The sequence below is a fragment of the Ammospiza nelsoni genome, chromosome Z, assembly GCF_027579445.1.
Source record: "Ammospiza nelsoni isolate bAmmNel1 chromosome Z, bAmmNel1.pri, whole genome shotgun sequence".
Lineage (NCBI taxonomy): Eukaryota > Metazoa > Chordata > Aves > Passeriformes > Passerellidae > Ammospiza > Ammospiza nelsoni.
The window spans coordinates 21,975,668-21,989,898 of record NC_080669.1 but is presented as its reverse complement, the minus strand read 5'-3'; the positions used below and the strand labels follow the sequence as shown (position 1 = coordinate 21,989,898).

General features: G+C 44.9%; 1 protein-coding gene across 1 annotated transcript; it reads left to right on the top strand.

Annotated features, from left to right (window-relative positions):
* Nucleotides 1-585: 585 nt before the first annotated feature.
* On the top strand, nt 586-8,351 carry SMU1 (SMU1 DNA replication regulator and spliceosomal factor). Its single transcript, XM_059492834.1, has 12 exons — nt 586-729; nt 971-1,181; nt 1,289-1,441; nt 2,063-2,173; nt 2,537-2,665; nt 3,642-3,761; nt 4,153-4,269; nt 4,439-4,566; nt 5,288-5,414; nt 5,789-5,956; nt 6,221-6,373; nt 7,021-8,351. The coding sequence occupies exons 1-12, from the start codon at nt 704-706 to the stop codon at nt 7,117-7,119; spliced, it is 1,542 nt and encodes a 513-aa protein (XP_059348817.1). The 5' UTR covers nt 586-703; the 3' UTR covers nt 7,120-8,351.
* The last annotated feature ends 5,880 nt before the right edge of the window (nt 8,352-14,231 follow it).

The window sequence follows — 14,231 nt, the reverse complement described above, 5'->3', positions numbered from 1 at the left end:
TCTTGTTCCGTCACTGGCTGCCTGGGAGAAGAGGCCAATCCCCACCAGGCTGTACCCTCCTTCCAGGGACACGCAGAGTGACAAGGTCACTCCTGAGCCTCCTTTTCTCCAGGCTCAACAGTCCCAGCTCTCTCAGCTGCTCCTCCTAGGGCCTGTGCTCCACACCCTTCAGCAGCTCCAGGCCTTTCTGGCATCTCCTCTCCGTGGGAGGCCCAGAACTGGCACAGCACTCACCATGAGTGCTGGCCTCACCAGGGGCACACTCAGCGCAGGTCCTGCCGGTCACACTACTGCGGATAAACGCCAGGATACCGCGGGCCGACTGGAGCTGTGCTGCGGCTCTGCGGGAAGCACGAACCCCTGTGTGAAGCAGGAACCCCTGCGGGAAGCAGGAATCCCTGTGGGAAGCACGGCACACCCGCGCTCGGCGCGCCGCCCGGCCGGCCCTGCGCTGCCCCCGCTCCGCCGCCGGGGGGCGCGCCAGCCTCGCCGTCGCTGCCGGGAGGGGCCGTCCCGGCCGGGTGACGTCACGAGGCCAGGGGCGGGGCGGAGGCGGGCACGCGCGTTATTTATTCAGGGACACGGGACGGGAAGAGGAAGTGGCGTGCGGAGCGGCGGGCGGAAGGCCTAGCGGCGACACCGGCACCACCACTGCTACTACCGCTACCGCTAGCGGCGGCTCCGGCACCAGCGGCGCTTCAAGATGTCCATCGAGATCGAGTCCTCCGAGTAAGTATGCCGGTGGTGCGGGCGGTGGCGAAGGACCGTGCGGCCCCTGCGGCCGGGGGAGCGGGGAGGGAGCGGTTTGGCGGCCCCGGGCCTGAGTCAGGCCCCAGCGGCGCAGGGGAAGGGAGGCGAGACGCGGCGGCCTCGGCGGCCCCGGGGTCGTGAGGGGGCCGAGGGTTGCGGCCCGGGAGCACGGCCCGTGTGTCCGGTGCCCCGCTGACCGTGCTCTGTGTCTCGGCCGCAGCGTGATCCGGCTCATCATGCAGTACCTGAAGGAAAACAGCCTCCACCGGGCGCTCGCCACCCTGCAGGAGGAAACCACCGTGTCCCTCAACACCGTAGACAGCATTGAGAGTTTCGTGGCGGACATCAACAGCGGGCACTGGGACACGGTGCTGCAGGCCATACAGTCTCTGAAGCTGCCCGACAAGACCCTCATTGATCTTTATGAGCAGGTGAGCAAACGCGGGGTTCCTGCGGGCTGTTGTGGTCCTTGTGGAAACCTCCATGGGGTGCTTTCCGCTAACCCTGTGCTGATGCAGACGCTTGTCTCTGGGTGCAGGTTGTGCTGGAGTTGATCGAGCTCCGAGAGCTGGGTGCTGCCCGGTCTCTGCTGAGGCAAACAGATCCCATGATCATGCTGAAACAAACTCAGCCAGAGCGCTACATCCACCTGGAAAACCTTCTGGCCAGATCTTACTTTGATCCTCGTGAGGTACGTTGGTTAATCCTTTCTCTACAGACCTCTCCTGCAGGAGCCTCAGCATCATTGCATGCTGCCGATGGCTCACGGCATTGGTTGTTTTTGCTTTTTTTGGGGAGTGACACTGTGCAGTTTCATCATTTGATGGTTTTACACCTTCTGTGAAGTTTTTGGGAAGTAGTGCATGATACTTTATCAGGAGGGAGTAAACCTGTGCTGCTGTTGGGAGTTTGGGGTTTTGGCCGTGTGTCCTGCCTGTCCAGGATGGTATCTGCAGCTTGCCTTTTCAGTGTTATGGAGGCAGCAGAAGAAAATGCAGGTTGTGTGTAATAACAGTAAAAACAAGGCATGTTTTCTGACTGCTAACATCAGTCTGAACGTCTTTGTGAGAGCATGTTGGGTTAATGGCTAACTTAGCTAAGGGCCTGATTTTGGAGATCTCTTCCAATCCTGATAATTCTTTGCATTTAAGGTGGGTATTGAAGAGAAGGGGGGGAGGAGCTCCTCTTTTGGACTCCTAACAGAAAATTTATACGGAAGGGGTTTTAATTTCAGAAGAACAGAGGGGGTTTTTTTAGAAAAAAAAAAAAAATTACTTGGCACAATAACCTCATGAAAATAACTTTTCTGCAGGCATACCCCGATGGGAGTAGCAAGGAGAAGAGGAGAGCTGCTATTGCACAAGCTCTGGCTGGAGAGGTCAGCGTGGTGCCTCCATCTCGTCTGATGGCACTCTTGGGGCAGGTGAGTCTTGAAAGATGTTTTAATGGCTATGTCTTTAGGTTGTTGCTGTATAAAACTAGTTATGATGTAGTTGAGTCTCCAGCTGTATAAAAGTAAAGTTTAAACGTGGTATAGTTTAAAAAAGTTTTCCCGTGTAGGAAGGATTTAGTAGTTGTGGAAGAAGTCATCACTCTAGTGGTAGATTTCTTCCAGTAGAGTAAATATGCAGCACAGCGTGCACTTTGAGAATAACATTCTGTGACACACGTTTTCTGGTGTGTTTTCAGCCCTTTCTGATTGTCAGAATGCTCGGTGCAGGCGGTGTTTCTGTGTGGTCGATCTGTGTTAACTGGTGGCTAATGGTGCGGCTTTCATCTCCTAAAGGCGCTGAAATGGCAGCAGCACCAGGGCCTGCTTCCTCCCGGTATGACAATTGACTTGTTCCGAGGCAAAGCAGCTGTGAAAGACGTAGAAGAGGAGAAGTTCCCCACGCAGCTGAGCCGGCACATTAAGGTAATGTTTGCTTTGTTTCTGCTGATCTTTCCTTTGCATGCTTAATGTGGAGAGATAAGAGGAGATCTTCTGAGTGCTTATTTTTCCCTGTTGTAAGTCGTTCCCCTCCACTCCCCACCTGTGTGTTTTCCTCCCTTTTCCCTGCGTTATCTTGTCAGTAGACTTTTCTTCCTGGGAGTCTGAGATTAGACAGATTAAAATCTGTCTTTTAACAAGATTGGGTGTTTATGGTGTTTGTGATTAAGATAATCGCATCTTTGACTTCACAGTTCAGAACCAATAATTTTGCAGGAATTGGCGTAGTTCCCTTCTTCATTTGTTCGAGGAAGTACCTGTGTCTTAAACTGTTTTTCAGAAGCCATGAGCTTCAACTTAGGAAATCAGTTCAGTAACAACTTGCTAAAAATGCTTTATTAGAATTTTTGTTTGTCATAACTGATATTGTGTTTTTGTTTGGGCTAGTGAAGCTTTTTTTCTTCTGTTGTCATGGCCACTTGAATTTAAAAATTTAGAAATAAAAAATTGGACATTGAAAAAAAGCAAACATTCTCTGTAAAAATTACACTGGAGAAACATTACTCCAAATGAACTTCAGAAATTTATTAAGTTCTGAAGTCTGACAGAGTTAAATTTTAGGGATTTAAAAGGTGTTTGTTAGCAGAGAATTCGCTGCAAAAACAACAGTACAAAGATACCAACTCAGCTCCTGATGTAACCATGCAGGTTCTGTTGTAACATTTTACGTTACCAGACCAAAAGGAGGTTTTTTTTGTTTTGTTTTACCATTTTTTGAAAATGCAACTCTCTGTGTATTGACAGATTTTTTTTTTTTTTTTGTACTTCAGCATTAAATTTATTATACATACCTCTAGAAAGTACTGTATTTTTACCATCAGAATGACACTGTGGATTTGTTTTAATGAGCTTAGTATTTTAAATTGCTTCTTAAAATTTGTTTATGTTCTTTTTTAAACAGTTTGGGCAGAAGTCACACGTAGAGTGTGCTCGGTTTTCTCCAGATGGACAGTACCTGGTTACTGGCTCAGTTGATGGCTTCATTGAAGTATGGAACTTCACTACTGGAAAGATTAGGAAGGTAAGTTACTCCTTATTTCACCCAGAGTGACTTTGGTTTGCCAGAGCACCTGGATCTATTCTTTGAAATTGTTTTAATTTCTTAGGGCCTGTGAACCTGAAAAGATTCTGTTTAGGTGATGCAAATATCAGTCTGGAGTAGTTATGTGGGTGTAGTTCTCTGGTTTGTCATAGATTTGTCTCTGTGATAACTTCTTTACCTTCCTGCACTGTTTCTGTTGCCATTAAAATGGTGACAGTGGTAGTAGCCTGTATTACAAGGCTATGAAGTCTGATTTAGAATATGTTATAAAATATAACTGAAGTTAAAACTGTAAATGCTTTTGCACTTTGCCTTAAAATAGACTTAATTGATTTCACTAGTGACCCATGAATCTTCTGCTTTTGTTTAGGATCTGAAGTACCAGGCACAAGATAACTTCATGATGATGGATGATGCAGTGCTGTGCATGTGCTTCAGTAGAGATACAGAAATGCTAGCAACTGGAGCCCAGGATGGAAAGATCAAGGTACAAATATTTTTGTACACTGTGTTGGGAGAGGTGGTGACCAAAAAGATCAGTTTGCAATACCAATAATGTTCTCGTTAACATGTATTTAACATATGTGTTTGCTCTGATGTTGAAGCTCATGTGTTCTCATAACAAAGTAATCACTTACTTGCTGTTTCCTTTTCAGGTGTGGAAAATCCAGAGTGGTCAGTGCCTGAGAAGATTTGAACGAGCTCACAGTAAAGGTGTTACATGCCTCAGTTTCTCTAAAGACAGCAGTCAAATTCTTAGTGCTTCTTTCGATCAGACAATCAGGTAAATAAACTGATAATGTGGGAGAACGGAAAACAGGTTTTTCTAATTAAGCAGTATAATTATGAGATAGTATAATCCAGGCCTGTAGGGGTCTCTAGTCCACTGTGCTTCTCAAAGCACAGCTGGCCTGTCAGTTAGGATAGCCTGTTCAGGGCCTTGTCCAGCTGTGTTTTCAAAATCTCCAGGGTTCAAGATCCCATTGCCTCTCTTGGGAAAATCCTGTTTGGGTGTCGGGAAGGATATTTTGGTTAGGTTTGGTTGGAGTTTTTTGGTGGGGTGGGATTTTTTCAATAGTTCCTGCATTTTGTACTTCAGCTTGTACACCTTTTGAGGGATCTGACTCGACTTATTTTGAAGACATGTTGGGTAGTGATGTTAACCCAATAGTTAGTTTTTTAGGTGTTAAGATACTAAAATTATTTAGGTGAATATACCTTCCTTTCTTCTTTCCCTCCTCTTTTTATTTTTTTTCCTTTTTTTTTTTTTTTTCTTTTTTTTTTCTAAGGATCATTGCAGGATAGGTTAGAAGTGAGCATAAATACACCCAGAAAAATACTCAAACACTGCTCTAATCTTAATAGGAAAGGATTCTCAAACCCCTTTTCCTACAGTTCTTAGCATCTGGAAAATGTTGATTACTGTTCATGTAGTGCAAAATTCTGATCCTATTTGGTTACTGAGTGGAATTTGCTTACTCATTTTCACCTCTTTTGTCTTACAGGATTCATGGTTTAAAATCTGGGAAAACCCTTAAGGAATTCCGTGGTCATTCTTCCTTTGTCAATGAAGCTACTTTTACCCAGGATGGCCACTATATTATCAGTGCGTCCTCTGATGGCACAGTGAAGGTAAGATGGCATTTACCCTCTGTAAAGAATACCTTCAGACTCCTGCTGTCTTATCCCTGCTTTGTTACAATTGTTGCAGTCACTGGGGAAGGACTCGGGGGTTATCTGCAGTAATGAGTGTGCTTGTGACTTTGCTGTAGATTTGTGTGAGAACAGATGAGATTTGTTATCACAGTCTCTTGCAGAGCATGTCTGTGCTGCATTTATGAAACAGAGACATAAGTGTAGTGCTCCCTGCCTGTTCTGCTTTGTTCTAGACTCTAAACTGACTGTCCTATGATGTAGTGATTCCCTTATGTGCAATAATTGCATATCAGCTCTTTCTTTTTCATTTCTTGAAACTAATTTTTTTTTTTTTTTTTTTTTTACACTAGGTTTGGAATGTGAAGACAACAGAGTGCTCCAACACCTTCAAGTCCCTTGGTAGCACTGCAGGGACAGACATTACTGTGAACAGTGTCATTCTGCTGCCTAAAAACCCAGAACACTTTGTTGTTTGCAACAGATCGAATACAGTCGTCATCATGAATATGCAGGGACAGGTATGTGGTCTTACTGGTAGCCCTCCAGGTCACTCTGTCATTTCAAGAATGCAGAAGACCTAGTTAATAACCTAGCAGGGTTAAAACTGATTTCTCTGGTTTGCTTGCATGGCAAACTATTCTGAACTCAAGTTTATAGAACACAGAAAGCTCTTGAAGCTATGGAGAGATCTGTGTTCTGAACAGGCCTAGTACTTCTTAAATGTTTTTGCCCTAAACATGGTATTGATATGCTGCTGATTAATCCTTCTGTTTTCTTTACAGATTGTAAGAAGTTTTAGCTCTGGTAAGAGAGAAGGTGGTGACTTCGTCTGCTGTGCACTTTCACCTCGTGGTGAATGGATCTACTGTGTTGGTGAAGATTTTGTGCTGTACTGCTTCAGCACAGTGACGGGCAAGCTGGAGAGAACTCTGACTGTAAGTTTTCAGCTCTTAGCTTTTCCAGAGTTTTAAACACGGGGATGATGTGAATGTTCATTATGAAGTCCATTCTCAAACCAAGCAGTCTTTCATCTCTAGCAAACATGATTACTAACAAATGAATTTCAGGAATTTGGCTGTAGAATGTGTCTGGGGTTTTTAGAACCATATAATTGTAGAAATTAGGGAAGTATTTACCCATCAAGCAAAGACTCAATTGGTTCAGACTTCCTTGAATGAGGGCATATTTTGACCTGGGCTCTAGTTGGTGGAGAATCTGAAAAAGCCATCAGATTTAAAGGTTTAAATTTGGGGTTTAAATTTGCTTTAGATTGAACTTAAAGAGGAATACCAGCATGAATGTCTAAATTTAACAGGGAACACTTTGATGTGGATTTCAGTGGATGTAAACCTTCACTGAACCTTCCCCTGCCCAACAAAAAGTAACTGCCACGTCAGAAATTGTTGCGACTGGAGTTGAATGTTGGTGTGTGCCCCTGCTTTTGCTCTGTGCACAAAGCACCTTAACCTTCAGTCCAGCTTTCCTTCACTTGTTTTTCCTTCACTTGTTTTTTGAAGAGAATATTTGTCTTGAATCTGCTGAAGGAAGACTCTCTTAATGTCTCTTTCTGTTTACTCTCTAGGTCCATGAAAAAGATGTCATTGGCATTGCTCATCACCCCCACCAGAACCTGATTGCCACTTACAGTGAAGACGGCCTCCTCAAGCTCTGGAAGCCATAGATTGATTTTGCAGCAAGCTCTGAAGCATGCCTGTTAGTTGCAGGTTACTAGTGTTCGTGCTTTAACAAGTTCTAAATATGCAGTGTGATACTTGCTCAATTTTCAGTTCAGGTTTCCAGAGAATTACATTTTTACCTCCCTAGAGTGGATTGATGCATAAATATAGCATCAGTTAATTTCATATACTTTTATTTTTACTAGAGTAGTTGAAGCAACTTCAGTGAGAATGCTTTCTCTGCCTCCTGAAGTCTGTACTCTTCCTACAATGTTTGTTCAAGTTCATTGAGTCAGCAGCTGTACACGCTTGTGAGTGATTGCTGACTTCTTAGAATGCAGCAAAATGATTTTTTTTTTTTTTTTTTTTTTTTGAGTAAAATGTGGAATGGAAAGCTGTCTCTTCCCCACTGCTGAAACAGGAATAGTTTCCTGGAATGCAGATGAGGGTACAGTATCATCAGCTTGATGATGGGGTTATTTCTATGCCATTGGGCTTTGCTGTGTTCAATTTACACTATCATTTTTCTAATTATATTGGAAAATAGTGTCACACAGCTGCCTCAGGATGAAACTACCCTTCCCCATCTGCCAGCACTTCCTACTATAAACTAAACCTGCCTAATGTGGCAGTGAGATACATTTGATTTTGTTTGGGGATTTTTGTTTTGTTATGTTTGTTATTTTGTTTTACTTCACTTCCAGACTAAAAGGAGTTATTACCGGGGCCCTCTTTCTGTAAGTGCAAGGTGTTTTCAGACCAGCTATATCTGAAACAGGCTCCAGGGGATCAATATTTTAAAACATGCAAAAGTTGCATGTTTACATAGGTTGCGTTCCTAGTGCTGTGATAATGTTTTAAATAAGTCTTTTAAAGATTTTTTTTTTTAATTTCATATGCCTGTGGACCTAGCTGAGGTTATGCTTAGGGGTCCCACAAGATTTTAAAAAGATAAAAAAATTGCAGGCTCTTCAATTTGAAGCACATGATTTTTTTGTTGAGAGATTCTGACTAATGTACACTGTTCTGAATGTACACCAGAGTCTTCTAAAATGTGACTGTCTTTTTTAGTATGCAGAAAAATGATGTTTTTCCTGTAATGATGAATCAAATGCATGTAGATTTGAATTTGCTATATTGTGTTCTGTCCTCATCTCTTGTAGAATGCTTTCCTATTGTAGTAATCTTTCAGACAATAATAACTTGTCTTCAACTTAATAAATGAGTTCCACTTTAAGTGTTTTGTCTGTGTCTTTAGTGGGGTGGGGAAATGTAGAGAAAGCTCAGCTGGAATTCTCACACAGCCCCTTTGCTACAAGTGTGATGTTCAGTTCTGTTGAGCTATAATGTCTGAATTCCCAGGTTGTTTTATACTTCCATAGATGTGCTAACAGAGGAGGGTTTTAGATACTAAAAAGTGATTATTTTTCCTGCCTGAAAAAACAGAAGTATCTGTCAGTGATATCTGACAAGCTCCATGGGCTTCTGTTAAGGGGGAAGATCTTGACAAAATGTTTTTAATATACTTTCCTTATAGAAGAGATGCTCCCGTTCCTTCAGCATCTTTGTGACCCTTGAGTGGTCTCTCTCCAGTACAACTCTGTCCCTTTTTTATGGGAAGACCCAAAACCAGATGTAGCATTCCAGGTCTGTCCTCACTTTTGCTGAGTAGCTGGGAAGGGTTGCTTCCCTCCACTGCTGTCAGCCAGGATACCATTTGCCTTCTCTCCAAGAAAGAGCTTGGTGTCCACTAGGACCCTCATCTTCCTTCTTGGCTGTTTTCCAGCCAAGTGTCCCCAATGTGTGCAGTTCCATTGGGGCGCTCTTCCCCAGGTGCAGCACTTTGCACTTCCCCTTGAATTTCATGATATTGCCAGCTCATCCCTCTGCATGGCAACTCTTATTTTATCAGCTACTTCTCCCTCTTCTTGCTGAGGCAGTACTGACCCTGGGACACTGCCCCTCCCTGTGGGCTTTGTTGCACTCATCACCACCCTCTGGGCCTGGTGTTCAGCCAGTTTTCAACCCACTTCACTTTTCACCCATCACATACCTCAGCACCTTCTCTGCATGGATTACTGTGGAAAACAGTGCCTTACGGAAGTTCAGGGACACCATGCCCACTTCACTCCTGTCATGTACCAGGTCAGTCACTCCACTGTAAAATGTATCAGGTTGGTTAAGTGTGAATTCCCTTTGGTGAATCCCTCCTGACAAAACCTCCCTTCAGATGATTTTCCTGCTCTTGATGTGCCTGCAAATGGTTTCTATCCAGCTGCACCATTACCTTCCAAGGGATTGAGGTGAGGTTGACAGACTGTTTTCTGAGGATCTCCCTGTCTTGTCCTCCTCAAAGACAGATGTGACATTTACTTTCCACCAGTTTTTTGAGCACTTTTCCCAGTCACTATGCTCAATCAAAGACTGTCAAGAGGGGCCTTGCAATGACATCTGCCAGCTCCCAGAGCATGTGTGGGTGTGTCCTGCTAGGGCCCATGATTCTGTGTATCTTCAGTTTCTCTGATGTCATCATCCCTACATCAAGGGAACATCCTCCTTGCTCCAGACTTTCTTCTTGATCTCTGGAATTCTGAGAGCTTATGTTGTCACTAAATAAGACAGGCAAAGAAGGTACTCAGCACCTCAACATTTTCCATGTCATGTGTGACCAGATGCTCCATCTAATTCTGTAATGGCCCCATTTTTCCCCTGCCCTTTCCCACTTTTGTACTTCAGAGGCCCTCGTTATCCATTTAAGCTTTAGCTTCCATAACTTAATCTCTGGATGCCACATCTGTGTAGCACATCACATCTGTGTTCCCCTCAATATACCCAGCCTTGGTTATACCCTCCAGATAATTCCTTCTTATGTTCTAGTTAAACCAGGTGTCTTGGTTTCGAAAGACAGTTGTCAGCTAAGGAAGGCAGGAGCCTCCCCTGAAATGGAAAATGTAAACCCTGCCCCTCTGAATTGCTATGAACTTTAAATTAAGGGGCTCTCAGGCAAAAACTATGGGAGCAGGAATAACAGTTCTTTATTAGGGAAGAAAATAATGCAGTAAACTAAAACAACACCGACAGAGTCAGAACACAACCTGACATCCTGTGGGTCAGGGTATTGGTAGCAGTCCAATGGAAATTGTGGCTGCAGTCCTCCTGGAGCATCAGGTGTGATTCTGTTGGAACAGGGATCCTGTAGAAAGGGTGTAGTCTTCCTCTGAAGATTCAGTGGAAGAAGCAGCTGTTCCTCTGGCTAATGCAGTGGAGAAGCCATGCATGTGTTCCAGAATCTTGCGATTATATCTGGGTAGGAATGCTTGGCTCCTCCCTCTGGGCAGAGCATCTCACAGTGGGATGTAGTTCTTATCATTCATGCAGTGACATTCAACAGCCTATTATCAGCAGATGACTCCCCAGAGGGAGGAGTGGTTGTGGAAGAGATAAGGAAAACTGCCCACTTTACAGAAGACAGCTGCCATGCAGATGGCAAATAAAATACAGTTAGCTTGGCAATCCAGGACACCAGGAGTTCTCATGCATTCCCACAGACCTGGCCATTTTTGCCTGGCTTGCTGTTCACTGGGATGGACTGCTCTCAAGCCTGGGGGAGGTGAGCCTTGAATATTAACTAACCTTCTTAGGCTCTTCATTCCAGAGCCTTATCGTTTGGAGTGCTTCTAAGCAGATGTTGAAGAGACTAGTCTACTTTTCTAAAGTCTAGAGTTGAGAACTGGCTTTTCGTCCTAGTTCTTCCTCTCGGTCTCCTGAACTTCACCATCTCATGGTCACTGCAGCTGAGGCTGCCTTTGACCTTGACAGTCCCAACAGTCCCAACGAGCTCTTTGGTTTTGAGTACAAGATCCAGCAGAGCACCTCTCCTAGTTGCTTCCACTATCAATTGGGTCAGGAAATTCTCATTGATGCACTCCATGATCCTCCTGGACTGATTATCACAGAATTGTTAGAGTTGGAAGGAGCTGCTGGAGATCTAATACGATCCCCTCCCAAGGCAGGGTCACTTAGAGCAGATGGCTTTTGAATATCTCCAGAGAGGGGGAGTCCATGTCCTGTTCCAGTGTTCTGCCACCCTCAAAAGAAGTTCTTTCTCATGTTGAGGTTACCTCAGCCACTCCTCATATGACTTCCCCTCAAGGCCTTTCACCATCTTAGTTTCCTTCCTTTGGATGCTCTGTATTGGCCTAATGCCCTTCTTACACTGTGGCACCCAAAACTGCACATAGGACTGGATATGGGGCCACCCCAGTGCAGAGCAGGGCAAGCCTCTCCCTTGTCCAGCTGGTGATGCTGTGCCTGATGCATGCCAGGATAGGACTGATCCTCCTGGCTGCCAGGGCACACTGGATAATTCTCACCCACAATCTCTCAGTTTGTTAATTTGTTCCTGGGTAGAGCTTGATACATTCCTGTTCCTCTCTCATGTAAATAGAAACTCCACTACCTTGCTTCTCTGACATGTCTCTGTTGTTTCTAAAAAGGACATACCCATCCATGACAATATTCCAGTCATGTGAGCTATCCCACTATGTCTCAGCACTGCAGCGAGATCATGGCCCTGTGAACACACACACACACACACACACACACATATATATATATATATATATATATATATATATATATATAGCTCTTGTTCATTCCTCATGCTGCATCATTTTGTATACTGACACTTCATGGATAATCAAGGAATGGGGTCTCCTAGAAGGGATGTGAGAGGATTCACCGCAGCCATAAGCACCTATGATGTGTTTTATGCTTTGATCCTCAACTCCAGGGGCAGCCAAGGTACATCTGACTCTGCAGTGGTTGCTATAACCTGCTTCCCAGGAGGAAGCAGTGGCACAATCGTTGCCATTTGCACCCTGCCTCCCAAGTCCTTCAGTTTAAAGCCCATCTCACCTGACTGGCCAGAGTGCTGCCAATGATTCTCTTGCCCATTTTAGCCAGGGGGAATCTCCTTCCCCCATAACAGGCTAAAAATCATAAAAACACAACCCACTGTTATAGAAGCCAAAACCACCTTCATGCTTTTGGCCACAAAACCAGACACTGATTTGCACAATGTGTCTGTCTCTGGCTGTCCTGCTTTCTCTAACAGGGAGGACAGAGAAGGAGATGACTTGGGCATGGGGATGACTTGTGGTATTTTCCATCTGCCTTGCCAGGGTCTTATAGTCTTCCTTGATCTCACCTATTTTTTGGCATGTGTTGTAGTGTGTTTTGTTAATTTGTTCAGTTTCTCCCCTATTGTTCTGTAATGGTTCTGCCCTCCCAGTTTTTCCCGCCTTAGCCCTGTCAGTTGTTCTGTTCCCATGGCAACTCCTGCCACTTGTTATGTCAATCCCCTCTGTTAGGTAATTTCCCCTCCCCTCATTCCCTTTTATGTAGACTTGTTTCTCCTCCCTGGGCCTAGTCAATCACTCCCTACCCCTCCTGCTCTTCCAGAATCTTCTGCTCTCAGGGAGACTTGATTGGCTATGGCTCTGGGGCCCCTCCCTTATATTGTATCTATTGGTCTTCCTTTAATGCCTATTATCTTAAGATCACTCCCTTGCACTCCCCTATTGGTTCTTATGTAGTCCCCGCCAATGTTTTCCTCCCCATATAAAACCTTATTGCACTCACCCTGCCCCCAGTTTGGGGTCACTCCCTGGCTGACGCGGGTTAGCTTCAATAGCGAATCTGTCCACCACGAGTGCAGCCCGAGGCCACAGACGCCGAGGGGTGCTCGTCCAGTTGCAGTGGGCTGTTGGCCGCCCCTCCTGCTAGCCGGACTCTCTACCGAAGGCCACCTCGCTGCAGGCATGTGGCATCACCTGTTCCCGTATGAAAAAGTGATGGGGGTAGTGGTGTATGACAGGTCAGGGTACCCTCTTAGCAACACCATGGATCCCAGCTCCTGGAGGGCAGGATAACCCTTGTGACTGTCTGTTAGGCTGGCAAATGGACAACTCAGTGCCCACTACAACCACTTGATTTTATTTTTACAGTAATCACAATGCACTGCTGGTGAGGTTTTCTTTGTTGGCCTTGCTCATGGACATCTAAAGCCTTTAAAGCATCAGATTTGTGTTTTTGGTCTGCAAGTTGAAGGCTGGAGATGGAATTGGAGGCCTGCTTTTGTGGGTCCCCAGGGTGCAGGGTGCCTCAGGCTCAGTGGTATCCACAGTGGCTCTGAATCCACCTACCTATCTCTGCTTCAGCCCCTCTATATACTGCACAGCCAACCGACTGTCTCTTGTCATTCAGCCACCTGCTGCAGCTGGTCATCCACCTGTGCACACTTTGTACAGGTACCAGCCTTTTCTTCAGAAGTACCTGGAGTATCCATGGAAACCACCCGTACTGACACTTGCCTCACCAGTTCTGTCTGCAGGGAAGCATCAGACTTCTCAGGGGCTGTCTCAGTAGACACACTGGCTTTGGCTCAGGAATGCCCACCATTATGGCAGAGACCTAAAGCACTTAGCACTTACCTGAGATGTGGATCTACTTTTAGTTTTATTATTAATTATAATTACTTTGTTTTCCTGACAGCAGTTAACAGGGTAGTTGAAGTCCCATTCTTTGGGCACTGTAATTGTTCTCATTTACTCCCTAAGAAAATAATTAAGCCTGGCATTTGTTTATGTGCTGTTTTCAAAAAGAGTGGCTTAAATCAAACCTCTTTTCTTAGTGTGCTTTCCTATGCTCTGAGCAGAAATCAGTCACAAACATTTCTTCCCAGGTGAAGCTGCTAATGAAAAAACATAGGGCAAGTTGCTTGACCTTGCATCACACTGCAAATTCAAAACAGATTTGGGATGATTGAGTTTACACCCCTGGGCTGAACCAACCTTTTCCACTCTTGCTGGCTAACAGATATTCAAAGCTATGGGAAGGAGAGGACCTGTAGCCTAAGGACTCTGAAAGCAAAGCAAAAGTGAGAGTAGGCTCTTTCCCAGCCAGCCTGTGCAATAGTGGAACTTTGTTTTATGGGCAAAATATGAAGTCCTAAATACTTTTCACTGGTGCACAGTGAAAAGAATAATTGTAATAAACTAAAATATAAGCTTGATCACATGAATTAGGTGGTGTTGAATCACTGGAAGTAATTGCA

Bases quoted from the DNA above. Each gene is read 5' to 3' on its own strand.
- SMU1 (XM_059492834.1), top strand. From the start codon at position 704: ATGTCCATCGAGATCGAGTCCTCCGA. The intron at 3,762-4,152 runs GTAAGTTACTCC...GCTTTTGTTTAG, and splicing joins CTACTGGAAAGATTAGGAAG to GATCTGAAGTACCAGGCACA. The intron at 5,415-5,788 runs GTAAGATGGCAT...TTTTTACACTAG, and splicing joins CCTCTGATGGCACAGTGAAG to GTTTGGAATGTGAAGACAAC.